Source organism: Encephalitozoon cuniculi, chromosome X (genome assembly GCF_000091225.2).
Source record: "Encephalitozoon cuniculi GB-M1 chromosome X, complete sequence".
Classification (NCBI taxonomy): Eukaryota; Fungi; Microsporidia; family Unikaryonidae; genus Encephalitozoon; species Encephalitozoon cuniculi.
Window position 1 is genome coordinate 131,342 of NC_003236.1, and position 21,716 is coordinate 153,057.

General features: G+C 49.7%; 19 protein-coding genes and 1 non-coding gene across 20 annotated transcripts, besides 1 other annotated feature; 14 read left to right on the forward strand and 6 right to left on the reverse strand.

The window, feature by feature from the left end:
* Positions 1–15: 15 nt before the first annotated feature.
* ECU10_0970 (uncharacterized protein) lies at positions 16–1,278 on the reverse strand (the record flags this gene model as incomplete). The annotated part of the gene is made up of 1 exon (NM_001042045.2): positions 16–1,278. One exon carries the CDS (start codon positions 1,276–1,278, stop codon positions 16–18), a length of 1,263 nt encoding a protein of 420 aa, NP_586212.2.
* An 82-nt stretch (positions 1,279–1,360) lies between these two features.
* On the reverse strand, positions 1,361–2,236 carry ECU10_0980 (uncharacterized protein; the record flags this gene model as incomplete). The annotated part of the gene is made up of 1 exon (NM_001042046.2): positions 1,361–2,236. The coding sequence occupies one exon, from the start codon at positions 2,234–2,236 to the stop codon at positions 1,361–1,363; it is 876 nt and encodes a 291-aa protein (NP_586213.2).
* Positions 2,237–2,379: 143 nt separating this feature from the next.
* ECU10_0990 (ribosomal 60S subunit protein L28) lies at positions 2,380–2,851 on the reverse strand (the record flags this gene model as incomplete). Its single annotated transcript, NM_001042047.1, has 2 exons — positions 2,380–2,820; positions 2,849–2,851. 2 exons carry the CDS (start codon positions 2,849–2,851, stop codon positions 2,380–2,382), a joined length of 444 nt encoding a protein of 147 aa, NP_586214.1.
* Positions 2,852–3,002: 151 nt separating this feature from the next.
* On the forward strand, positions 3,003–4,376 carry ECU10_1000 (uncharacterized protein; the record flags this gene model as incomplete). Its single annotated transcript, NM_001042048.2, has 1 exon — positions 3,003–4,376. The coding sequence occupies one exon, from the start codon at positions 3,003–3,005 to the stop codon at positions 4,374–4,376; it is 1,374 nt and encodes a 457-aa protein (NP_586215.2).
* Positions 4,377–4,400: 24 nt separating this feature from the next.
* Positions 4,401–4,835, forward strand: ECU10_1010 (uncharacterized protein; the record flags this gene model as incomplete). The annotated part of the gene is made up of 1 exon (NM_001042049.1): positions 4,401–4,835. One exon carries the CDS (start codon positions 4,401–4,403, stop codon positions 4,833–4,835), a length of 435 nt encoding a protein of 144 aa, NP_586216.1.
* A 90-nt stretch (positions 4,836–4,925) lies between these two features.
* ECU10_1020 (uncharacterized protein) lies at positions 4,926–5,585 on the forward strand (the record flags this gene model as incomplete). The annotated part of the gene is made up of 1 exon (NM_001042050.1): positions 4,926–5,585. The coding sequence occupies one exon, from the start codon at positions 4,926–4,928 to the stop codon at positions 5,583–5,585; it is 660 nt and encodes a 219-aa protein (NP_586217.1).
* Positions 5,586–5,661: 76 nt separating this feature from the next.
* ECU10_1030 (uncharacterized protein) lies at positions 5,662–7,491 on the forward strand (the record flags this gene model as incomplete). The annotated part of the gene is made up of 1 exon (NM_001042051.1): positions 5,662–7,491. One exon carries the CDS (start codon positions 5,662–5,664, stop codon positions 7,489–7,491), a length of 1,830 nt encoding a protein of 609 aa, NP_586218.1.
* Positions 7,492–7,617: 126 nt separating this feature from the next.
* Positions 7,618–7,805: a sequence feature.
* Positions 7,806–7,885: 80 nt separating this feature from the next.
* Positions 7,886–9,319, forward strand: ECU10_1040 (H(+)-transporting V1 sector ATPase subunit B; the record flags this gene model as incomplete). Its single annotated transcript, NM_001042052.1, has 1 exon — positions 7,886–9,319. The coding sequence occupies one exon, from the start codon at positions 7,886–7,888 to the stop codon at positions 9,317–9,319; it is 1,434 nt and encodes a 477-aa protein (NP_586219.1).
* An 89-nt stretch (positions 9,320–9,408) lies between these two features.
* On the forward strand, positions 9,409–9,564 carry ECU10_1045 (uncharacterized protein; the record flags this gene model as incomplete). Its single annotated transcript, NM_001415266.1, has 1 exon — positions 9,409–9,564. The coding sequence occupies one exon, from the start codon at positions 9,409–9,411 to the stop codon at positions 9,562–9,564; it is 156 nt and encodes a 51-aa protein (NP_001402545.1).
* Positions 9,565–9,641: 77 nt separating this feature from the next.
* On the forward strand, positions 9,642–9,998 carry ECU10_1050 (uncharacterized protein; the record flags this gene model as incomplete). The annotated part of the gene is made up of 1 exon (NM_001042053.1): positions 9,642–9,998. One exon carries the CDS (start codon positions 9,642–9,644, stop codon positions 9,996–9,998), a length of 357 nt encoding a protein of 118 aa, NP_586220.1.
* Positions 9,999–10,049: 51 nt separating this feature from the next.
* Positions 10,050–11,525, forward strand: ECU10_1060 (phosphoglycerate mutase; the record flags this gene model as incomplete). The annotated part of the gene is made up of 1 exon (NM_001042054.2): positions 10,050–11,525. The coding sequence occupies one exon, from the start codon at positions 10,050–10,052 to the stop codon at positions 11,523–11,525; it is 1,476 nt and encodes a 491-aa protein (NP_586221.2).
* A 75-nt stretch (positions 11,526–11,600) lies between these two features.
* ECU10_1070 (uncharacterized protein) lies at positions 11,601–11,906 on the reverse strand (the record flags this gene model as incomplete). Its single annotated transcript, NM_001042055.1, has 1 exon — positions 11,601–11,906. One exon carries the CDS (start codon positions 11,904–11,906, stop codon positions 11,601–11,603), a length of 306 nt encoding a protein of 101 aa, NP_586222.1.
* Positions 11,907–12,047: 141 nt separating this feature from the next.
* Positions 12,048–13,304, forward strand: ECU10_1080 (uncharacterized protein; the record flags this gene model as incomplete). Its single annotated transcript, NM_001042056.1, has 1 exon — positions 12,048–13,304. The coding sequence occupies one exon, from the start codon at positions 12,048–12,050 to the stop codon at positions 13,302–13,304; it is 1,257 nt and encodes a 418-aa protein (NP_586223.1).
* Positions 13,305–13,316: 12 nt separating this feature from the next.
* Positions 13,317–13,868, forward strand: ECU10_1090 (uncharacterized protein; the record flags this gene model as incomplete). Its single annotated transcript, NM_001042057.1, has 1 exon — positions 13,317–13,868. The coding sequence occupies one exon, from the start codon at positions 13,317–13,319 to the stop codon at positions 13,866–13,868; it is 552 nt and encodes a 183-aa protein (NP_586224.1).
* Positions 13,869–13,918: 50 nt separating this feature from the next.
* On the reverse strand, positions 13,919–14,557 carry ECU10_1100 (uncharacterized protein; the record flags this gene model as incomplete). The annotated part of the gene is made up of 1 exon (NM_001042058.2): positions 13,919–14,557. The coding sequence occupies one exon, from the start codon at positions 14,555–14,557 to the stop codon at positions 13,919–13,921; it is 639 nt and encodes a 212-aa protein (NP_586225.2).
* Positions 14,558–14,741: 184 nt separating this feature from the next.
* On the forward strand, positions 14,742–16,250 carry ECU10_1110 (uncharacterized protein; the record flags this gene model as incomplete). Its single annotated transcript, NM_001042059.1, has 1 exon — positions 14,742–16,250. One exon carries the CDS (start codon positions 14,742–14,744, stop codon positions 16,248–16,250), a length of 1,509 nt encoding a protein of 502 aa, NP_586226.1.
* Positions 16,251–16,325: 75 nt separating this feature from the next.
* Positions 16,326–16,396, forward strand: ECU10_1115. The gene has a single exon. It is a non-coding gene; the product is annotated as a tRNA-Ala (tRNA).
* Positions 16,397–16,446: 50 nt separating this feature from the next.
* On the forward strand, positions 16,447–17,517 carry ECU10_1120 (uncharacterized protein; the record flags this gene model as incomplete). Its single annotated transcript, NM_001042060.1, has 1 exon — positions 16,447–17,517. The coding sequence occupies one exon, from the start codon at positions 16,447–16,449 to the stop codon at positions 17,515–17,517; it is 1,071 nt and encodes a 356-aa protein (NP_586227.1).
* An 18-nt stretch (positions 17,518–17,535) lies between these two features.
* On the reverse strand, positions 17,536–18,303 carry ECU10_1130 (uncharacterized protein; the record flags this gene model as incomplete). The annotated part of the gene is made up of 1 exon (NM_001042061.1): positions 17,536–18,303. One exon carries the CDS (start codon positions 18,301–18,303, stop codon positions 17,536–17,538), a length of 768 nt encoding a protein of 255 aa, NP_586228.1.
* Positions 18,304–18,400: 97 nt separating this feature from the next.
* Positions 18,401–21,592, forward strand: ECU10_1140 (Arf family guanine nucleotide exchange factor; the record flags this gene model as incomplete). The annotated part of the gene is made up of 1 exon (NM_001042062.1): positions 18,401–21,592. One exon carries the CDS (start codon positions 18,401–18,403, stop codon positions 21,590–21,592), a length of 3,192 nt encoding a protein of 1,063 aa, NP_586229.1.
* Positions 21,593–21,716: the final 124 nt, after the last annotated feature.

The window sequence follows — 21,716 nt, forward strand, 5'->3', positions numbered from 1 at the left end:
GACAGTCGAATAAATTTAGCCTTTAATCCTCGATTCTACAAAGTCCTTGAACCAAGTGGACTCCTCAAAGTTTTCACAGAATCTCCTCACGATCTCCCCCGCGCCCCTCTGGTCGAGCATATTCAGGAGGTAGAAGGCTCTGTACACCTCAAACGTGCCGTCTCCAGAAGGAAGGCAGAGCCTGTTTCTTCCAAAGCTCTTGAAGTCCTCGAGAAACTCCCTGTGCGTTGAGGTTCCTCTGATCCTGTCGTTGAGCACCACGCAAAGAAGCTTCATCACAACGGCGTGGTTGGAAGGCTTTACTTCCAAACACTTGGAAAGAACTTCAAACGAGGTCTCGAAGTCCCCATCTCTAAATGAAGACATCCCAAACTCCCCCAACACCTCCTGCTCAATCTTTCCTTCTCCAATGTCGTCTCGGATGGCTTTGTAGTACTCCCCAGACTCTTTGTACCCCAGGGTTCTGTCGATGTAGAGAAGCCTGAACAGCGGATGCTCTGTCTCCACTGCCCTTCCCAGCTTGAAGAACTCAAACTGTAAGGCTCTTCTCTCAACAGCTTCCTTGTCAAGGCCGGAGAGCCTCCCGAGCAGGTTTCTGTAAGCTTCGGCTTCAGAAGAACTAAGGACCTCGTACAGAACCCCAAGGTAGAAGTCGATATTCTCCACCAGGAGGACATTTTTCGCTGCATTTGCCTCTTCGTCTCCAAAGCAGTCAAGCAGCTCATTTATGGTCTGCATGACCAGAATCCCATCCTTGGATTTCACGTAGATCGATAGAAGAGTCGTCAGCGCCTTGCCCTTGGCCTCCTGGTCTACCGTGCTATCTTTGAACTCCCTCAGCTCCCTTTTCCTTTCCTCAACATCCTTGATCACCAGTATCTTGCTCAAGTCCCTGCATATCTTTTCTTCGTTCTTCCCATCCTCCTTGCTGATATGCTCGCTCTCTTTCGACTCATATCTCGACAGCAACTCATCAATGGCCTTCCTGTGCGTCTTACCATATGCCTTTGGTGACAGCAAAAACTTCCTCAGAAACAGAGGGAGGTCTTTGCCAAAGTGGCTCTCTGCCTTCTTCACATCTGCAAGCATCTTCTTCAGCTGCTTGTCAAACGCCTTCTGGTTTTCCTCTTCTTCAAGCTCCAGAACCCTGCACTGGAGATCGTGGATCCTCTTCTCCTTCTTGCTCTGCTTCTCAGGAACTCCATATGTCTTTTCACTCACCTTAGCCTTGCGGCTCTCTTCCCTCTCCTCATCAATCGACTCAAAGAATCTGGACATCAGGGGATGGGCAGACATCCTCAAATTGTTACCAAAACACCCATCGTCCCAGGACATCGCGTTTATTACATACCATTTGCAGTCACAGGTACCTCCAGTCCTTGTCGACAATCCCCTCCTTCATCCAGAACCCAATGGACCTGCTGTTCCTTGTTAGAAGGTCGTTGAGCTGAACAAACGAAACCGCTATGTCTCTTCCGTTTATCTGGATCTCCGCATGCGAAAGCGGGTGGAATAGCTCTATGCACACGTCGGGGGTTAGGGCCATCCTGTCCTCGAGCTGGGGGAAAAACTTCAATGCATCCTCGCACCTGTCCTCATCCTCGCACCAATAGGAGGACGTGATGATCCGGCCGCCCGGAAGAATGGCCGAGGAGAACTCCTCGAAAAGCTCAAGATCCCTCTCAATGATGTCGAAGCATTGAAGATTCTTGTGGAGCCTGTCCCTGAGGGCCTTCAGGATCTTCTTCTTCGGAGGCTGCTGGAGAACCAGAGATCTTACAAAATACTTCTTGTATGCCTCCAGAAAGTCGGGCATCAGCTCAAGAAAAAAACTCAGTATGTCGGATGTCTTCAGCCCGGGATACCACGAAAAGAGCTCGTCCTCTATTCTGTCCATACTTTCCACATGGTCCACTATGCATTCAAAGAGATCTTCTCTTCTCGAAAGCTCCTCCTTGATTCTTCCAAGCTTCTTGATTATCTTCTTGTTGATGTTTCTGAACGACTCGGAAACTGCAAATAGGATGTTTCTGGTGCTCATGTTTCTTATCTTCAGGCTCAATACCCCAGACTTCCCATCCTTTTTCGCAGGCTCAATAGTACCCATCGAAACAAGATTCGGGATGTAGCTGATCCTTTTGCTCTTCAGGCTTTCGTTGCATGCCGCCTCCACCGCCTCTTTGTCAAACTTCTTCATTCTCCTGACAATTTCTCTATCTCTTTCGATCTCCTCCATCTCAAACAGGAATTTATAGGATTGATCAAACTCATCATTTTTCATTTGTTTTGGACATCAGCGCAACAGCTTATATCGATATTTAAGAGGATGAAGCCCATAGGCGACAGATATCCCGGCAAAGATAGACAGAAGAAGACGGTTTAATAAGTAATTATCCACTTCCCTCCAACCTTTGTGATCTCTTCCTTTGCTGACGGTGTGAAGTACCTGGCCTTGACGACAATCGGCCTCTCCAGAGACAGCTTTCCTCCAACCACAACATGATACCCAAACTCCCGGACATCAATCACAGGCACCTTCTCAGGGTTGTCCAGGAAGTCGTACCTCTGCTCTTTTGGAATCATCCCCCACAGCCTTGCAGAGCTGATCGGCCGTGCATAGTCCGAGTTCTCCTTCCTGTGGTAGACCCGCATCCCCCTCTTTCCATGGTAGTCAGGGTGGAATCTTGTGAAAAAGGTCTTCATATGGCTGAATCCTCCTGCCAGCCCTCGGCCTCCAGAATGCTTTCTATGCTTCCCCACACGCCCATATCCGTGCGACACATGACCACGCAACTTTCTAGTCTTCTTAACACGATCAGTCTTCAAATTAGCTCAAGCAACCACTTACCATTTCAGGGATAAAAATTTTCTCTCGACAAATACAGGATGTGTGCTCCACAGCATGTACGGACTGCAAGGTCTATCCTGTGGGCCAGGGCTGATGCAGGAACATGAAACCGCTGTTTGAGCGGAGTTCAAAAGGAGGAGAGGGGCATGCGGGAATGCACTCTACGCACAAGAAGATCAAGGTTAGCATAAGGCTGAGGCCTTCGGAAGGAGAGGGAGATATATGGCGGACGTCTGACGATGGCCTGTGGCATGTCCATGGACAGAAGAGAGTGGTGTACAGCGGATTCAGAAGCGTCCTGTCTGGGATGACGAACGCAGAGGTCTACAAGCTGTGTGTAAAAGAAGAGATCCAGAAGTTCCTGGGAGAAGAGAACTGCACGGTGTTTGCATATGGGCAGACGGGGTCTGGAAAGACATACACAATGTTGGGAGGGGACGAGGAGGGGATCATGAAGCTGGCCATCCGGGACATCCTGAGCAGGAGGCCCGTGGGGATATCGTACCTGGAAATCTACAACGAAAAGCTTTTTGATCTTTCAAGTTGCAATGAGGTGCAGATGTTCAGTGTTGGGAACAGAAATGTGATTTCGAACCTATGGGTTGAGCATGTAAGCAACTGGGAGGATGCGGCGCCTTTTATCGAGAGGTGCGAGAAAAACAGAAGGCTTGGAACCACGGAGTTTAACACAAAAAGCAGCAGATCGCACACAGTGATACAGGTAACGTATAGTAGTAACAGCACGGTCAGGACGCTGAACATGATAGACCTTGCTGGAAGCGAAAGAGCAAGCAGGTCAACAGACAGGAGGAGAGAGGGCTCGTTTATCAACAAAAGCCTTCTTGCTCTTTGCACGGTGATCAACAGCATAGGGAATGGAAAGTACTTGGGGTTTCGGAACTCCAAGCTGACCCGGGTGCTCCAGCCATCGTTGGACGGGAGCACGAACCTTGTTGCAATCTGCACGCTGTCACCGCACGAGGACTGCATCGAAGAGTCTGTGAGCACGCTGAAGTTTGCGGCAAGGCTGTGCAGCCTTGAGCTGAAGATTGAGGAGACCCTGATACCCGGCAGCGAAAACATGGGGCATGGAGACGTCTTCATTGAGAGGAGCTCCGGACACGGATTGAAACACAGATGCTGCAAAGGGTTTCATCCTGAACGCCCTAAAGAGACAGGAGGTGTTTTGGACAAGATGGAATCCATGACTCTCGAAAAGTGTTTTGGGTCTTACGGGCTTGAGGATGTGAAGAGTAAGGAGGAGCCTCCTGGGTGTGGGGCGCTGTGCAGCGAGAAAGACTCGATGAGCCAGGTGCTCAAGGCGCTTGGATCGGTTATCATCGAGAGTCTTCAATGCAAAGTTGAGCTTCTGGAGGAGCTGAATGCAATAGGGAACGATAGAATACACTTACTAGAGAAGATGGTGGAGGAGCTGCTTGACAAGAGTCCGTCCCGGAGGATGAGCGAGATATTCATACTGGAGAAGTACAGATTCAACCTCCGTAGAAAGATGGTTGGGAGAAAGTGATCATATGTTTGCAGGCTCTTGCCCATGGAAGAGATGGGGCCGAAAACCAAGACACTTCTGCTTGTGAATGCCATGGTGCTTATCCTGCTTTTCCACTTTCTTCCTGCGGTTATGAGGGAGTGGATGCTCGAGCAGAAGATAAGAAAGATGAAAAGAAGCTTCAACCTGATGCTTCTTGGAGGAGGCGAGAGCCTAGAGAAGCTCAGGATGCTGAAGACGCTGATAAACAATGCGGGGCATTATGCCGGTAGAGACATACCGCTCGATGGGTCTCTGGAGGAGGTTAGAAAAGCCTATGACAGCCTTAAGATATGTAGCAGGGCAGTCTTCCTAAGGCTTTCGACCGTGTACAACATTTCGATTTTTTTTCCTGTGTTTGGACCTGTGGTCATACAGAGTGTGAAGATTCTTAGGCACGGAGGGATCTTCCAGCCCAAAAGAACCAAGCCTAAGCTATAATAAATGTATATGTTACATGTGATTGAGACCCGTTGGTTTCCCGGATGGCTTTTGCGCAAAGGACAAAATGGTTAGCACAATGCCCAAGGGATGAATGGCGAAGAGAGCGGGAAGGAATGGCCGGGGCAGCAGAGGAGATTGGTGGAAGCTTTGAGAGGTAGAGACTTCCTTAGAGGAGAGGTGGAGAAAGTTGAACAGAATCTCCAAAAGCTGGAGGCGCATCGAAGAGCACTTGTGGACGTGCTGAGGATTTGTGACGGCAGGATGGAGATAGACGTCAACAGATACAGGTCAGTCTACACCATAGACCTTAGCCACACCAAGGGCTTGGTGCATGTTCCCGGGGAGAGGCACCATCTGGTGATCTACAGCCTTGGGAGAATTCCAGCGCCAAACATGAAGCCTTTCTACAGCCAGAAGAACGTCTATCCCATTGACTACATGTGCAAAAGAGCGTACTATAGGGGTGGAGCCCACTTTTCGACGACAAGAGATGCAGTGCTCTATACGTGCACGATAAGGAATGTCTGCAGCAAGCCTCTGTTCGAGATAGCCGAGGGAGATCTGTGCATAAGAGGGAAGGCGGGAGAGGTGTTCAATGTATTTAGAAGCCTGTTTCCGAAAGGGATTGAGTTTGCAAATATAGTCGAGTTTTTTGGGCTGAACAACCCGCATGTCAAGAGACTGATTGGCGAGCAGGAGGGCTTTTCGGATCTGGGGATTGGAGACAGGTGGGAAAAGAGGGCGTGAGTGTGCCTGGATTTGTTTATATTAAACGGCGTGGCAATTTTTGCGGAGTATTGTCTAGAGGGGCTAACCCCAAGGGATGAGTTTGGGCGAGATTGTGAGAGAGGCTGTAGCGCTACAGCAGAAGAAGGAGGACGAGAACACATGGTCTAAAATCAACGACGTGCTTTTAAGGCTTACCGCAGCTGTTGGGGGGACTGAGGATGCAAAGAGGGTGTTACGTGGAGCGGAGGAGCTGATTGTGAGATCGATGCAAAGTGATCGATCGAAGCTTGCTGGGACTGCGCTTGGGCTTCTCAAAAGCTGCATTTGCATTTTGGGGAGCGAGTTTGAGATGGCAGGGCAGTACCTGGGGCCTTTGGTCAAGGTTTGTGGAAAGAGCAGCAGGGTATTTTATTCGCGGGGTGAGGAGGTGCTTGTCGAGCTGTGCAGGAATGTGAATGTTGGGGCGTACACAAGGTTTTTCAACGAGTGCTCTGGGAGTGCCAATAAGAATGTGCGTGTTGCGATTTTCAAAGGGATTGAGGAGTGGGCCAGGAGAACCGGGAAGATGGAAGGGTTTGAGGGCCTTGTGGCGAAGGGAAGAAGAGATGCGATTTCTGAGGTCCGGGATATGTGTAAGAGAATGGTAGAGAGATATGGAACTTGCGAGGAGAAAGGTGAGCAGAGCAGTATTGGCAAAGCTGATGGGGAGAATCTGAGGAACGAGATGAAGAGGGAGCCTGTCAGGATGGTCCGGAGGCCTGTCCGGCTAGGAAGTGAAGTGATGAGTGGAATTGAGAGGGGAGGTGTTGAGAAGAAGGAGCTTGCTCCGAGGTTCTCTCCTCTCCGGAAGCAAAGCAAGACGGGAGGCATTGATCATGACAAGATCAAAGAACTCTCGAGGCAGGTCAAGGACATAGCATCGGATATCAGGCCGGAGATGAGTCCTAGAAGGAATGGCAGGGACCTGGGGATAGGAAGTAGAATCAGGGAGATTCTTTCTGGAGTAAAGAGGGATAAGGGTGGAACGGTGCATCCTGAACGCAAAGATGAAGCCGTAAAGAGCGTGATAAGCCATGAGGATCTGACACCTGTAAGGTTGGACAGGTATCTCAACAAGTACAGGGAAGAGCATGGAAATCTTGGGGCTAAGAAAGAAGCGGTTCTTGGGAGTGAGTTTGATGTTAAGGATGCCGAAGTGGATGAGACCTTGGATGGCAGTAAGCTTGAGGCTATTGAGTGCATAGGAAGATATGAGTCCAAGGAGCCCAACTCCGAGTTGAAGGATAGGATCATCATTGGGCATGAGAGCCTTAGCGAGGAGATTGAAGACGAGCTGGACGTTGAGGATGGGGGAGAAGGAGGTTGCCCGGAACTAGGGGTAGGAGAGTTGTCGAAGAGCTTGGCGAATATTTCGATCAACGAAGGGGATGCTCAAGACTGCCAAGATGCTCTGAGCTTGGTATCGGCGCCCTCCGGGAATCCCTATGAGAGTTGTGCTGGAGGACATGAAATAGAGAGTTCGTTCAAGGAATATACCATAGTAGAGTCTGGAGAGAGAGAGTGCCAGGAAGTCCAGAAGGAGGAGGACGAAGGGCATCTCTTGGAGGCTGGGGTTTCTGGGTCATGCATGGGCAAGGATGTCTCTATCGAGGAGTCAACTATTCCTATGGATTCGTGTGCGGAGAGCGAGGTCAGAGAAAGGAGTAGGACCCCAGATGGTCGTAAAAAGGCTTTTGAGGCGATGAGGGGAAACCGGTTTGCAGGGCTTCTCGAGTTGAGCGAAAGCAGCGGAGAGGAGACAGTGTTTTCCGGCAAGCCTGCGGAAAGGAAGGAAGGTGAGGAATGGCAGATGAACGATGCGAATGACTTCACAAGCATGGACTCTTCTGTGGAGATCAAAAGAGGGGTCTTCAGGAAAGGATGAGTGCGGACTCCGCGAAGAAAATAAAACTTTAACTTATCTGGTTCTAGGGATTTCCTGTGGATAGGACGTAGAAAAAGTGTAATTGTTATGAATAGAGGTTTAAATTTGCTTGCAGGTTGATAGGTGGTTGGATGATGAGTCGACCATCTAGTGGGCAGTAAGCATGGGCCTGGATGATCTCCTTGTGGGCAGTTGGGGAGCCTGTAGGGGTGCTCCACCTGCCATTAAAGCGGAGGGGAACGCATGAGGGCGGAAACGCAGCAATGAGTACCTCCTGCAGGGTAGAGTCGCCAGCAGACCATGCCAGTCCTTTTCTTCTTGGCATGGGGCTGTTTTTGATGCTCGGAAGGGCAGCCTGGATTACTCGAAAAAAACAAAGATCCCTGACCAAAGAATGCTCGAGAGTGTAAGGATAGAGCCAAAGATGAGCTACAGAAAGATAGTCGGTGTGAACGGGCCTCTTGTGATAATGGACAACATCAGGTTCTTGAAGTATGCAGAGATGGTCAGCTTGACGCTGCCTGACGGAAGTGTTCGGCAGGGACAGGTTCTGGAGGTGTCCGGGAAGAAGGCGGTGATCCAGGTGTTTGAAGGGACGGCTGGAATAGATGTGAAGGAGACCCAGGTGACCTTTACCGGAGAAACCATGAAGATGGGTATGTCTGAGGATGTTCTTGGAAGGATTTTCAATGGAAGCGGAAGGGTCATTGACGGAGGACCGAAGATCATTCCAGAAGACTATCTCGACATCCAGGGCCAACCCCTGAATCCATATGCCAGGATATATCCGGAGGAGATGATCCAGACAGGGATATCATCGATCGATGTGATGAACTCGATTGCAAGGGGCCAGAAGATTCCCATATTCAGTGCATCCGGGCTGCCGCACAACGAAATAGCAGCCCAGATCTGCAGACAGGCAGGACTTGTCAAGAGGAAGGATTCCATCGACAGCAGCGACGACAACTTTGCAATAGTGTTTGCAGCAATGGGAGTGAATGTAGAGACTGCAAACTTCTTCAGGAACAGCTTTGAGGCGTCTGGATCGATTGGAAGAACAGCACTGTTTCTTAACCTGGCAAATGACCCCACCATTGAGAGGATAATCACACCGAGGCTGGCCCTGACTGCAGCAGAATACCTTGCATACGAAAGGGAGAAGCACGTTCTAGTGATCATGACGGACATGAGCTCCTATGCAGATGCATTGCGGGAAGTCAGTGCTGCGCGGGAGGAGGTTCCTGGCAGAAGGGGATACCCTGGATACATGTACACAGACCTTAGCACGATATACGAGAGGGCAGGGCGGCTTGAAGGAAGAAATGGATCGATAACCCAGATTCCAATTCTGACGATGCCTAATGATGACATAACACATCCCATCCCTGATCTCACGGGATACATCACGGAGGGCCAGATATATGTTGACAGGCAGATGCACAACAGGCAGATCTACCCTCCTATCAATGTGCTTCCGTCGCTCTCCAGGCTGATGAAGAGTGCCATTGGAGAGGGGATGACTAGGAAGGACCATGGGGATGTTTCGAACCAGCTCTATGCAAAGTATGCAATTGGCAAGGATGCTCAGGCGATGAAGGCTGTTGTCGGGGAGGACTCGCTTTCTGCTGAAGACAGGATCTCGATCGAGTTCTTGGAGAGATTTGAAAGGGAGTTTATAAGCCAGAGACACGACGAGCTGAGAACTGTGGACCAGTCGTTAGACATTGCATGGGATCTGCTCAAGGTCTTTCCCAGAGAGATGCTCAACAGGATCCCATCGGACATACTGGATGAGTTCCATTCTGTGGCACCCGTAGGGGTTGAATAGCTTCATCCGAATCCTTGGTTCTCGAGGGATATGCAATTTTGAGCAGCAGAGAACGAAAAAGACGGCCTCCACCAAGCCCCATAAACGGGATGGACCAAGAGCAGAAGGTCTTTACATATGTATGCATACAATGCCCGTCCCTGAGGGAGCTAAAACTCAAGGATCCCATCAGGTGCACGGAGTGTGGAAACAGGGTTCTTCGGAAGAAAAGGACTGACGAGGTGGTGCAGCTGGATGCCGTCTAAGCTACTCAATAAATCTATTCTTCGGCCTCGATGTTCCTGGAAGCAGGATTTATAAAAAAGCCCGGTGGCAACCCCAAATGGACGAGAGGAGGAAGAGAAAGGCAAAGGACCAGCTATCTCCGTACTCAAACCCCGACGAGGAGAATGACCGGCACAACACAGCTATAGAGCCGTCTCCATCAGCGAGTAGGAAGAGAGCTAAAGCAAGGGTTGGGGATCTGGGAACGATTGCAGACTCGGGTCCGCTAAAGGGGGTGCTGAGCTCTGTGAATATCCTGAAGCCAAGGATAAGAAGTGACAGGATAAGTGGGTTGAACAGATGCTTTGTCAACGCTGTGCAGAAGGTAGTGGAGAAGGAGTCGAACAAGAGCCTTCTGTATCTGTTTAGGCAGTATGAGAAGTACTACGAGGAGCTGAATGAGGCAAGCGATTAGATGAGTGTCGAATAAATGATGTTATTATTTAAGTTTGTAAACAGGCAGGGTATGGGCAGTGTATGCTTGGTTGTGATAGACGGATGGGGACACGATGAGACAAGCACAAAGGGGAATGCCGTAAACGAGTCCAGGTGCCGCTGGATGAGAGAGTTGAGCCGGAGCCGGTGTAGCTTTCTCCTGTTTGCACACGGCAGACACGTGGGACTGCCTGATGGGCTTATGGGGAATTCCGAGGTGGGCCATCTAACTATAGGAAGCGGCAGGATCATTGAACAGGACATAGTAAGGATAGACAGGGCTGTTGAGGAGGGCAGGCTGAAGAAGATGCTGGACAAAGAACTTCAGGGGATTGATGGAAAGATCCATGTGGTGGGGATGGTCAGCGACGGGGGTGTCCATTCACACATCAGGCATCTTAAGGCGATTCTAGAGGCTCTGGAGGGTCGAAATGAAGAGGTGTTTGTCCACTGTGTGAGTGATGGAAGAGATACAGAGCCGCGAGTGTTCCTGAAGTACCTTAAGGAGGTCAGAGACTTTCTCAGGGTGACTGAGGTTGGGAAAGTTGCCTCGATAGCCGGTAGATTCTACTCCATGGACAGAGCAAACAATGACGAAAGAACAGAACTTAGCTTCAGAATGATGACGAGAGGAAGAGAGGTAGGAGGAGACATTAGGAGCCATATCTGTGCAATGTATGAGGAGGGCCTAAGCGACGAGACCCTTAGGCCTCTTCTTATTGACGGAAGGGGAAGGATAGATCCAAAGGACACCATCATCTTCTTCAACTTCAGGGCAGACCGGATGAGGCAGATAGCATCTAAGTTTGCCAAGAACGGAAACAGCATGATAACGATGACAGAATACAAGAAAGACCTTGGGTCGAAGGTCCTCTTCAAGAAGATTTGTGTGAAGAACACCCTAGCGGAGGTTCTGTCCAGCCGCGGAATAAGACACTCTCACATAGCAGAGAATGAGAAGCAAGCACATGTAACATACTTCTTCAACGGAGGCAGGGAGCAGGCGTTTTCTACCCAACGAACAATAATACTGCCAAGTCCGGGTGTCCAGTCGTTCGATGCTGTCCCATCAATGGCGTCGAGAGAAGTGGCCATGTCTGCGGTTGCTGAGATTGAGAAGGGGGTGCCTCTGGTGGTTGTCAATCTTGCGCCTCCGGACATGGTTGGGCACACAGGAAATTTCGAGGCAACAAAGGCAGCAGTCGAGGTCACCGACGAATGCATAGGAAAGATCTACAGAGCCTGCACCAGGAACAGATACACTCTTGTCATAACTGCAGACCATGGGAATGCAGAAAAGATGGTGGACAAAGGAGGGGGGTGCTGTAAAACACATACGACAAGCAAGGTTCCGCTGATAATCTGCGAAGAAGGAGGAGTCAAGGCCTCTTCCTCCTGGGGATATGTAGATTCAGACCACTCGCTAAGAGACGTGGCGCCAACGGTTCTAGAAATAATGGGGATTCCAAGGCCAAGTGAAATGACCGGGAAATCGGTTTGGAGGTAGCCAGGGCCTCTCCCCTTCTTCACAGGAAGGTTTATAACAACAAAAATCCGATTCCGTCAGAAGAAATTGCTTTAATCAGAACATCCCAAAGTCGATCTCAATCTCCTCCTCTTCAACCTCCTCCTTCTTCCCTGCATCTCCAGATGCCTCGGCTGGCTCTTGGGGTCCTGCCGGTGCTGCAGCCTCCTGGGTGCTGCTCATCAACAGCTTCTTGATCTCGACTGCATCCACCTCAAAAAACTCGCAGATCTTCGGATGGCTCTCTAACCCAAGAAACTTGAACACAGAGCTGATCTTTTCCTTGGTTACCTTTTGGTTTGTTGCATATATAAGCAGTGCTGCTAGTGGGTAAATATCGTTCATCGTACTTTCTTGTGTCATTCTACTTTAAGCAATTTAACGATATCGAGCCCAAAGTTTGGTAGCCCTTCCTCTGCTTTTGCTTTTATACTTTTCGCGAAAAATTTGCTCCAAGAGGACCAGGCACCAGAGGATTCTGCCTGAACATGCAGATCCCTTGAAATGGACTTCGACAGGCAGGTTTTCAAGACGCTGAGCAGAAGGTCCTATGTAAGGTCTGATATAAGGATGGCCCCCAAGCCTAGAGTCTCAAACTTCTACCTCAGGAAAAAAGACAAGTACGAGTATGTAAGGCACAGGCTGATCTCGATGAAGCCATACTTTCTTGAGCTCCTCGGAATTGAGGACTTCAAGCCCGTGAACAATGTGTCTGACTCCTCCTTCTACACATATGGGATTATAACGAATCCCTTTGGACACAAGCTGGACTCCGAAAGCGTATTTATTGCATCCAGCATTGACGGAAGTAACGACGTTGCTGTAAGGTTGAACCTGGCACATCTACAGAGGTACTCTGTGTTCCCGGGGCAGATTGTTGCTGTCAAGGGAAAGAACACAGATGGGGGCAAGATGACTGTCGAGGCTCTCCACTGTATACCTGTTGTTGATATCAATGTTGCCAAGGATGGCGAAGAAAAGAAGTACATGCAGCCAACAATTGTGGCATTCTCAGGTCCCTATGGGCCTGGGCCGGAGTTTGATGCCCTCGACAGAGTTCTTGCGGAGGATGCCGATGTGCTGATATTGATTGGGCCGTTTATAGGTCCTAGGCAGTATGGCGCAACCCAGTCTCCAGACTCGATGATGAAAGAGGTGTTTATTCCAAGAATAAGGGGATGGCTGGATAGAAATGCTGGCAGCAAGGCCGTTCTTGTGCCTTCGACCAATGACATGACATGCCTGAATGTGTTTCCGCAGGGCCCGATCGGAGTCAATGATGAGAGGATTGTATGCACAGGCAATCCCTGCGAATTCTTTGTGAACGAGATTCTGGTGGCTATCTCCTCGCTGGATACGCCTCTCGAAATAAGTTCTGAAGAATGCTTCCATGACTCTGGGATGGAGTGCAGTGACGATGCCTGCGGAAAGCTTCTCTTTGGAGGCGACCGACTGGGCAGAATCTCGTACCACCTAATCTTCCAGAGAACCTTTCTTCCAGTCTTTCCGTCCATGAACGTTGTCTCGTATTCGGTGCCTGAGAGCATGTCCATGGACACTGCGCCAGACATCTATATTGTTGCTTCCAAGCTGAAGCACTTCTGCAGAGATGTCGGGCCCTCTATAGTAGTCAACATAGGGTTGCAAGCGAAAGAGACGGAGAAGATAGCGTGCCACATAAGGCTTCCAGAGGCTGGAGAGAAGAAGAAGCCCACGGTGGAGTTTGTGGGGCACCCTGATCCGGCAAGAAATAGAAAATAAACAGGATTCCCTATGCAGATGTATTTCGAAGTCTTTGACAAGATGCTCGAAGAAGTTCAGCAGCTGCGTCTTGATGCCATTTACTTCACGAAGTCGACATCTCGGATGGACAGGAGGGTAGAAAAGCTGAGGAGAAGATGTAGGAGGTATAAGGAGAAGTTTGTGCGCAGACCACTGGAAAAGTATGCCAAGAGAATTGATAAATGCCACAAGGCTGTGAAGAGGCTCCTGCGGAACAGCAGCTGCAGTGCAGGCGCATTCAGAGAAGTCATTCATGGGCTCAAGAGGAGGTGTGAGGAGCTTTGCTCAAAGGCGGGGGTTTCCTTCAACCTTGAAGGCCCTCTGGTGCCCGACATGAATTGCATTGTAAGTGTGGGGGAGATGGGAGGTAGCGAGAGGCTGTACTGCAAATGCAATAGGCCTGCATTCAAGAGTATGATAGCGTGTGACTCTCTGGATTGCAAGAGAGAGTGGTTCCACTTTGAATGCGTCGGGATTTCCGGGCCTCCAAAGATGTCTTGGACATGCCCCGAATGTAAAAAGGCAGCCACGCTAACCGGATAAGCAGACTGGTGGAATAAAGGGGTTTAGTTATCTAAAGGGCTGTGGTGGATTTACATTGCCAGGAATACCAATATGATGATTATCAGAAGCGCAGTTACCTTCTGTCGATCGGCGTCGCTCCCATCGGGCCTCCTGTGGCTATGGGCAAATCTTCTGTACATCTGAGAATATAGATGCTCGTAGAGATCATGGTTGGTGTATACAAAGGGGCCTTGATATCCTTGGGGATGGAATGCACCGAAAAAGACATTCGGCACGATGTCATCGATATGGCTAGCCCTGGCTCTTGCCCGGCCAAACACGGGGTCCTCTCTGGACATGTCGTAGCGCCTCCTCTTTTCCGGGTTTCCCAGAGTGGCATACGCATTCTGGATCATCCCGGAGACAGCGCTTGACTCATGCATCCCTGTTCTGTCAGGATGGAACTTCATGATCAAGGCATTGAATGCATTCTTTATCTCTGTCTGCGAGGCATTTCTGGACACGCCAAGAATGCCGTAGTAGTCAGAGGCGTCCTTCTTGAGAAACTCGCCAATCTCCCTGTGCAGTGAAAGGACCTTCCTTGCCTTTTCCATCTCCCTCTTGTCCTCTGCAGACCTCGTCGTCTCATATTGCTTCCGGGCATTTTCCAAGTACCCGGGATAGTCCTTCCTGCTCAAACAAGATCTGGCTGCATCGGAATAGTTCATGGAGGGGCTTTGGACTGGAGATACTTCTGGAATTTGGGGGATGGGCATGCGTACAGAAAAGAAAGAAGGAGATTGGAGGCAGGCAAGGAACGGGCATCGGAGGCAGGAAGGCTCAGAGGGTCGGCAGGGAAGACGTATCTTACAAAAAAAAAGTAAATTTTTTACCCTTCAAGAGGAGTAGTCCATGGAGATAGACGAAAGTAAGAGAGCAAGCAGTGATTCATTGACAATATATGTGGGGGAGCTGTCGCCCAAGACCCTTGACTCTGATCTTTTCAGGGTCTTTTCGAATGTGGGAAAGGTTTTGAGCGTCAAGCTGATCAAGAGGGCAGAGCCAGTTTCGTCCTTTGCATTTGTAACCTTTGAGAACGAGGAGGATGCGGAGAGGGCGATCCGAGAATACAAGCATTATGAGCTACACAATAGGCAGATAAGGGTGATGAAGAAGGATGAAAGGCCGCCTGAGACGGGGAACATCTTTGTCAAGAACCTTCCAGAAGACTTTACCGGCAAGGATCTGGACGATGCATTTTCTATGTTTGGGGAGATTGTCAGCTGTAAGGTTGCAACGACATCGCACGGGAAGTCGAAGGGGTATGGGTTTGTCCAGTTCAAGGAGAAGAAGGCGGCAAAGAAGGTTATCAAGAACTTCAGCAGCCTCGACGGGCTTCTGCTCGGCGGAAACAGGATTGTTGTGGAGCTGTATAACCCGGAGATAAAGAAGGGGGAAAGCAAGAAGACATCGGCAACATTCACCAACTGCTTTATCAAGAACTTTCCGTTTGATGCCAGCGAGGCAGAGCTTTTGGAGCTTCTTGAGAGGTATGGGAAGGTGACATCGCTGTTTTTTCCTGTGAAGGACAACGGGAAGCCAAAGGGCTTTGCATTTGCCAACTTCGAGAACCACGAGTCTGCACTCAATGCCATCAAAAATCTCCATGGAACATTCCCCTTTGGCGCTGGCAGGGACGGGACTGGCGAGGCATTCTATATTCAGAAGGGACAGAGGAAGGAGGAGAGGGCGGAGGAGCTTAGGAAGATGTTTGAGCAGATGAGCATGCAGGGGCAGAGCTACAAGAAAAACCTCTACATAACAAACATTCCCGAGGGCTTTGGGTGTGAGGAGCTGGGCAGCATATTCAAGGAGTTTGGGAATATTACATCGATATCTGTGGGGGTTGATGGGGCCAACAGCCAGAAGCAGTACGCGTACATCTGCTACTCGACGCCGGAGGAGGCAAGCATAGCTGTGGAGAGGGGGAACGAGATATATCTTGACGGAAACAGGCTGCAGGTTGCATACTTCAAGAACAAGCTTGAAAGGATGAAGGAAAAGGAGTTTGGTGGAGGCCTTGGATACAAGCCCGGGGTTCCATACATGTACAACCAAGGGGTCAGCTTTGCATCGAGAGGGTTCAAGCGCGAGAGGAACAGAGGCGGGGCTGCAAAGCCATATGGCAACGAGCTGGAGAAGCTACACAGCCTTGTGCTGGCGGCGGCACCGTCATTCAAGAGCCAGTGGAAGGACTTTGGAGTCGGTAACGAAGTCGAGTTTGCCAACAAGGTCATAAGGGCTTTCCGCAGCAGGTCTGAGGAGGAGATCAAGGACATGATTGATCTGAACTTTGTTCTTACGAAGAACATAGCCTCGGCTATTGAGGATGATAACTCGAACGACCAAGTTTTACTATAAACATTAAAGCCTTTTAAGTTTTGCTTTGTTCCTGTTACCCGAGCTTCCTAGGATCTGGAGTCTGGGAGGGCAGCAGGGGGATTATCTTAGTGGTAGAGTGTTTGCTTCGCATGCAAGTGGCCCGGGTTCGATTCCTGGATCCTCCACTTCTTTTTCTGCAGAGGCGATAATTTCGACAAGCTGTAGTCCCGACGAGATGCTGTTTTCAAAGGAGACTCTCAAGTCTTTTGCACAGTCGAAGGGGATTTCCAACATAGACGACGATGCGCTGAGGGTCTTGTCTCAGGATCTGGAGTACAGGATCAAGGAGGTGTGCCAGGAGGGAAGCAAGTTTATGGTTGGGTCGAAGAGGACAAAGCTGTCTATCGACGACATCAACTACGCCCTCACCAGCAGAAATGTGGACCCGCTTTTTGGATACGATCCACAGGAGAGCCTGGTGTTTCGTGGGCTTCCCTCGAATGTATACTATGTTCCCGATGAAGAGATCGACCTGGAAGAGTATCTTGATAGGCCTCTCCCCAAGGTTCCTCTCCGGGTATCGATCCAATCGCATTGGCTAGCAATCGAAGGAGTCCAGCCGCAGATCCCCTACAACCCAATACTTCTTGAGAAGCCCGTTGCGAAGAAAGACACGCTGGGAACCTACCAGGAAGAGGCTGAGCTGAAGTCCCAGAACAAGCATATGCTTACAAAGGAGCTGGGCATGTACTTCGATAAGGTCATCCAGGCCATGGAGAGTGACGAGCAGACGGCCATGGAGTGCCTGCACAACGAAAGTGGGATCCAGCAGCTTGTTCCGTACTTTGTTCACCACTTCAACGAGCAGATAGTGAAGAACATAAAGAACAAGGAGAAGCTCATGACTGTTGTGATGGTTTACAGCTCTCTGCTGAAGAACAAGTACATCTTCGTTGACCCGTATCTCCACCAGATTCTTCCCTCGCTCATAACATGCGTGATTGGAAAGAACGTTGACGATGACGTTAGAAAGGTGGCTGCAGATGTGGTCAAGTATGTCTTCAGCAACTTCTCGAGCTCCTACAAGACACTTGCGCCGAGAATCATCAACACACTCAGCAAGGCCTGGCTGGACAGGGAGAAGACCGAGTCCACGCAGTATGGCGCCTTGTTTTGCCTGAGCATTCTGTCGAAGCATGTTGTGGAGACAGTCATAAAGCCAAAGGCAGACTACTATGTCAGAGAGATCAACAATCCGAGAGTTGTAGGGCTCCTGAAGGATATTCTGCAGAGCAATGGGCTTTAATGTCTATACGTCATGTTCTCAGTCCATCTGGTCCAGCTCCCCTGCCACCTCATTCCTCTCTCCTAGAGACATGCAAACGACTATTTCCGAGCCATTTCTGATCTTCAGAAGTCCATGGTCAATAAACTCATTGATCATTGAAAGAACCGACGTCTTTGACGTGAGGAATAGCTTCCTTTTTACCTTTTCAAATATCTCTCCAAGGCCCACTGCGTCTGCATTGCACGACAGGATCTCCTTCAGCACAAGTCTGGAGTTTCTCGGAACATTTCTGACAACCCTGGACGATGCCTCTGCCCTTGTTGTCCTGAGATGGATCCCCATGGCCTCCTCTTCATACGGCTCGAAGGTGGTGAGGTCTCTGAAGATGAAGTTGAATCTTTCGACATCCTCAAGGCTGAATCTTATTCCAATTCCCTCGACGGTGCCCAGAATGGCGAAGTTCCGAAGACTAGAAAACTCCAGCATGCCGAAATCGAAGTTTGCCATCACAAGCTTGTACTTCTCCTTCCTGGATCCTATGGCCTCATCTATCTCCCTTATTGTCGGTGCTTTGGAAACCTCCTGGGCCTCAAGCTTGGATCTGTGCCTCACGGCTTCCATGATTTCTGCAAGGATTTCGCGGCGGCTCATGATCTTGCAGTTGAGGTAGATTGCAGATGGAAACATCTTCCTAAGCAACGCCGTCTTCGACCCGTATCCGTAGAACAGAATGTTGAACGACCTTGCAAGCACATTGAGCTCTTTCTTGCAGCTTAGATGGAAGTCAACCAGATCCGAGCCCATCTAGACGGATACTGATGGAGGGGCAGAAATGTGCATTTTGCCTCCAGGGCGCCGGGCCCCACAGAGATTTACAAGACGCAGTAATTCTACATAGCCCATGGACGAGCACAAACAAAAGCTTAGGGAGATCCAGATTCTTCTGCACAGGCTGTTTGCCTCCCACAACAAAGAGACAAGGAGGATTCTGGATGGACTGCCTGCTCATCCAACGCCTGCATCGGTCTTGGACACCTTTGAGCTTCTCTTTAGCCTAAGCAAGTACAGCAACAGAGAGATGCTATGTTTCCTGGATGCATTCCAGAGATTCATACCGGTCTGCAGGGTCGGCCTAGGCGAAATCGGAGGCAAGATAGCAAACCTTAAGTTCACGCCTTCAGAAAAAGACACTGACCATGTGATTCTCAAGTACTTCGAGATCGTAAACACTGTGGCTGAGGACATCTCCGAGGAGTCTTCAAAGAGCGTGTTTAGTAGATACATGTTTATACTCTCGAACAGCGTTGTGAGCCGGGGGGTCCAGGGTGAGGTGCTCAAGAGATTCAGGGAGTTTCTTATGAGAAGAGAGGGGTTTCTGAGGTTTTTTGCCAGCAAGAAGATGTACAAAGAAATTGGATGCACAGAGGATTCGATCGTGGACTTCTGCGAACTTTTCAATGACGAGGAAATGGTTGGGGTTGCGTTGGAGTATGGCTCGCTCCGAGGGCTTGCGATTGACAGGACCAGAAGCAGGTATTTATTCCAGATGTACTACCGTGAGCTCCCTATGTGGTATATAGCGGGAATGCATGAATCGCTGATCCCGTATCTTTACTATGCATTCGACGGTGTTGGGATTTACAGGAGCGTGTCTGCAGAGGTGTACGGTGGGCTGAGCGAGCAGGAGATAATGAAGGCCGTGGACAATGACATGAAGAGCGAGGTCTGCCCAGACGAGTGCAGCGTGTGCGTGGGGGGTATTGGGCACCAATCCACTGCAGAGCAGGAGCTGGGGATTGCTGGAGTTAGAGAGGACATAAGGAGGTTCAACGAAACTGGGTCTCTGGAGCACATGATTGAAAGATATGGAAAGTCGATGACCTTTGAGTTTCTAAGGTACTTTGAAGAGACAGACCTGAAGAAGCTGGGGGGCTTTCTGTGCAAACTTAAGAACGAGGACTATCTGAGGATATTCACAGGAACATTCGACTTCCTCGACATGGACATCCTCGATGGGCTTAGGACATATCTTCTTTCCTTCCATCTGTCTGCAGAAGGCCAGATAATCCACAGGGTTGTTGAGGCATATGCTGACAAGTACTATTCTGACAATGTAGATGCATGCACGTTCATGGACATTACCAGGGACAAGAGGACGAAGGAGTTTGTGTTTAACCTTGCATTCTCGTTTCTTGTCCTCAACACAAAGTTCCACAACCCAAATGTGAAGGCAAAGCCTACATTCAGGGATTACATGAAGGACTTCACAGCAGAGGAGATTCCCCCTTCGTTCAGCGAGGAATACCTGGAGTCGATGTACCAGTCTGTCAAGAAAAGGCCCTTGGAGTTTCCCGCCAAGAACCATCCCAGCAGGGAGCACTACAAAATCTTTAAGAGAATGTGCAGGAATCTTAAGCAGATGGAGGCAGGCCGCAGTGAGCCTGGAGTAATGCAGGCGTTTGATCCTGAGATGCCGGGGAGCCTGAAAATCTGTAAGCAGTGCAGGATGGGAGTCCACAGAAAGCTGTTTTCATCGAACTTCCGAAGGTTTCTTTCCCTGGAGCCAAGGACATTCCACCAAATATGCAGTAGGCTGGATGTGGTTCGCCCATTTGAAGAGTATCTGGAGGCACACCGAGAAAACATACCGAGATTCATTGAGTCCTTTACCTACTACTTTGGGATGAATGGAAGGGTTGATCTGTATGTAAAGCTACTTGATGTCCTTGCAAAGATCGACGGGCAGAAGAACAGCGGGGTGCTTTCAGACCTTAGGATTTCGTTCCTGAAGAACACTGCAGGAAAGGATAGGGTTCAGCAGCAGTATAGGGATGCATACAAGGAGCTCATCAGTGCAGAGGTCCTTGATGTAGGTCTTGTGTGCGACGGGCTTCGGATTTTTCTGTCGGGAGATACGTCCGGCAGACCCTGCGGTGAAGAGGAGGAAGGTTTGCAAAGGAGAAGGCAGAGGTCGGTGGGTTTTGTAAGAAAAGTGGTTGTCGATATTCTGAAGAAAAACATTGCGAGGGTGGAGGATCTGTCCATGTTGGATGGCGAAAGCATTGCCGCGCTGATGGAGAAATGTGTTGAGATTGGGGACAAGGAGAGATTCTGTCGTATATCCAGGTTTGCAACGAGCGAGGGCCTTCTTGGCCTCTTTCGACAGACTCTCGAGGGGAGCCCGGGGTTTGTTGATGACGAGGTTCTCGAGGTATTTAAGGGCGTTCCTGTCCACAATGAAGATGGATTCCGCTGTATCTTACTCTTGCAGAACAACGGAGTCGATATGTTTGACTTTGTTGTTACGGTCAAATACGAAAGCATTGTCTGCCGAGCAATCAATGCACGCGAAGGAGAAGATGGAGAGCATCTTGAGCAGTCGAAGCTTGAATTTTCTGCGAGGGACACCTTGAGCTGTTACACAATCGAGGAGAAGTATGGGGAAAGCCTGTCGAGCCCCTCAAACCTGTTCCACTTCTATGTGTCGTCCGGCTCTGTTCTGAATCAGGCGAAGGCAAGGTCGATCCACAGATCCGGATGTCCCTTGGGAGAGAAGCTGTTCAGCCCAGAGGAGATGGACAGGAGACTGATATACATGGTGAGGAAGGCGGACTCGATGGATAGCAAGGACATAACGAACTATGCTCTCTGGATTGTGAATCTGCTGTCGTCGAGCCTTCCGCTATTGTCCAAGTTCTTTGTCAGGAACTTTGGGCTTCTCCTTACTCTGAAGAACCAGGCGATGTTGAACAGCTTCATCAAGATATTCTATTCAAGAGTGTGCAAGGTGATGAATGGGGCCGAGCTGTGCTGCAGCTGTGAATATACATTGCTGGATGACGTCGAGAAGTTTATTGAGATGGCGGTGAAATATGACCTTGCCTCTGAGAAGGACTTTGAGTTTTATTTCGATGGAAAGTCTGAGATGATAAAGAGCGGAAGGATCAGGACTTTGGATGGAAGTGTGGAGCTGGTTAGGGGCAAGGCTGGAGAGGGCAATGAGGATGGGTGTAACGGTGGCGCCATAGAAACTGGGCCCGAGGGAACGGACTCGAAGATGGATGTAGAGACCAACCCAGACTTCGACCTGTGAAAGGCTCCTCAAGGTCAGTGGAAATAAATGAATGTGTTTTGCACCCAGATTCCCATTTTCTCGCTGGCGACAACCAAGCAAACGATTTCGGAATCAACAAATCGCTTGTTTTTGCCACCCCAGA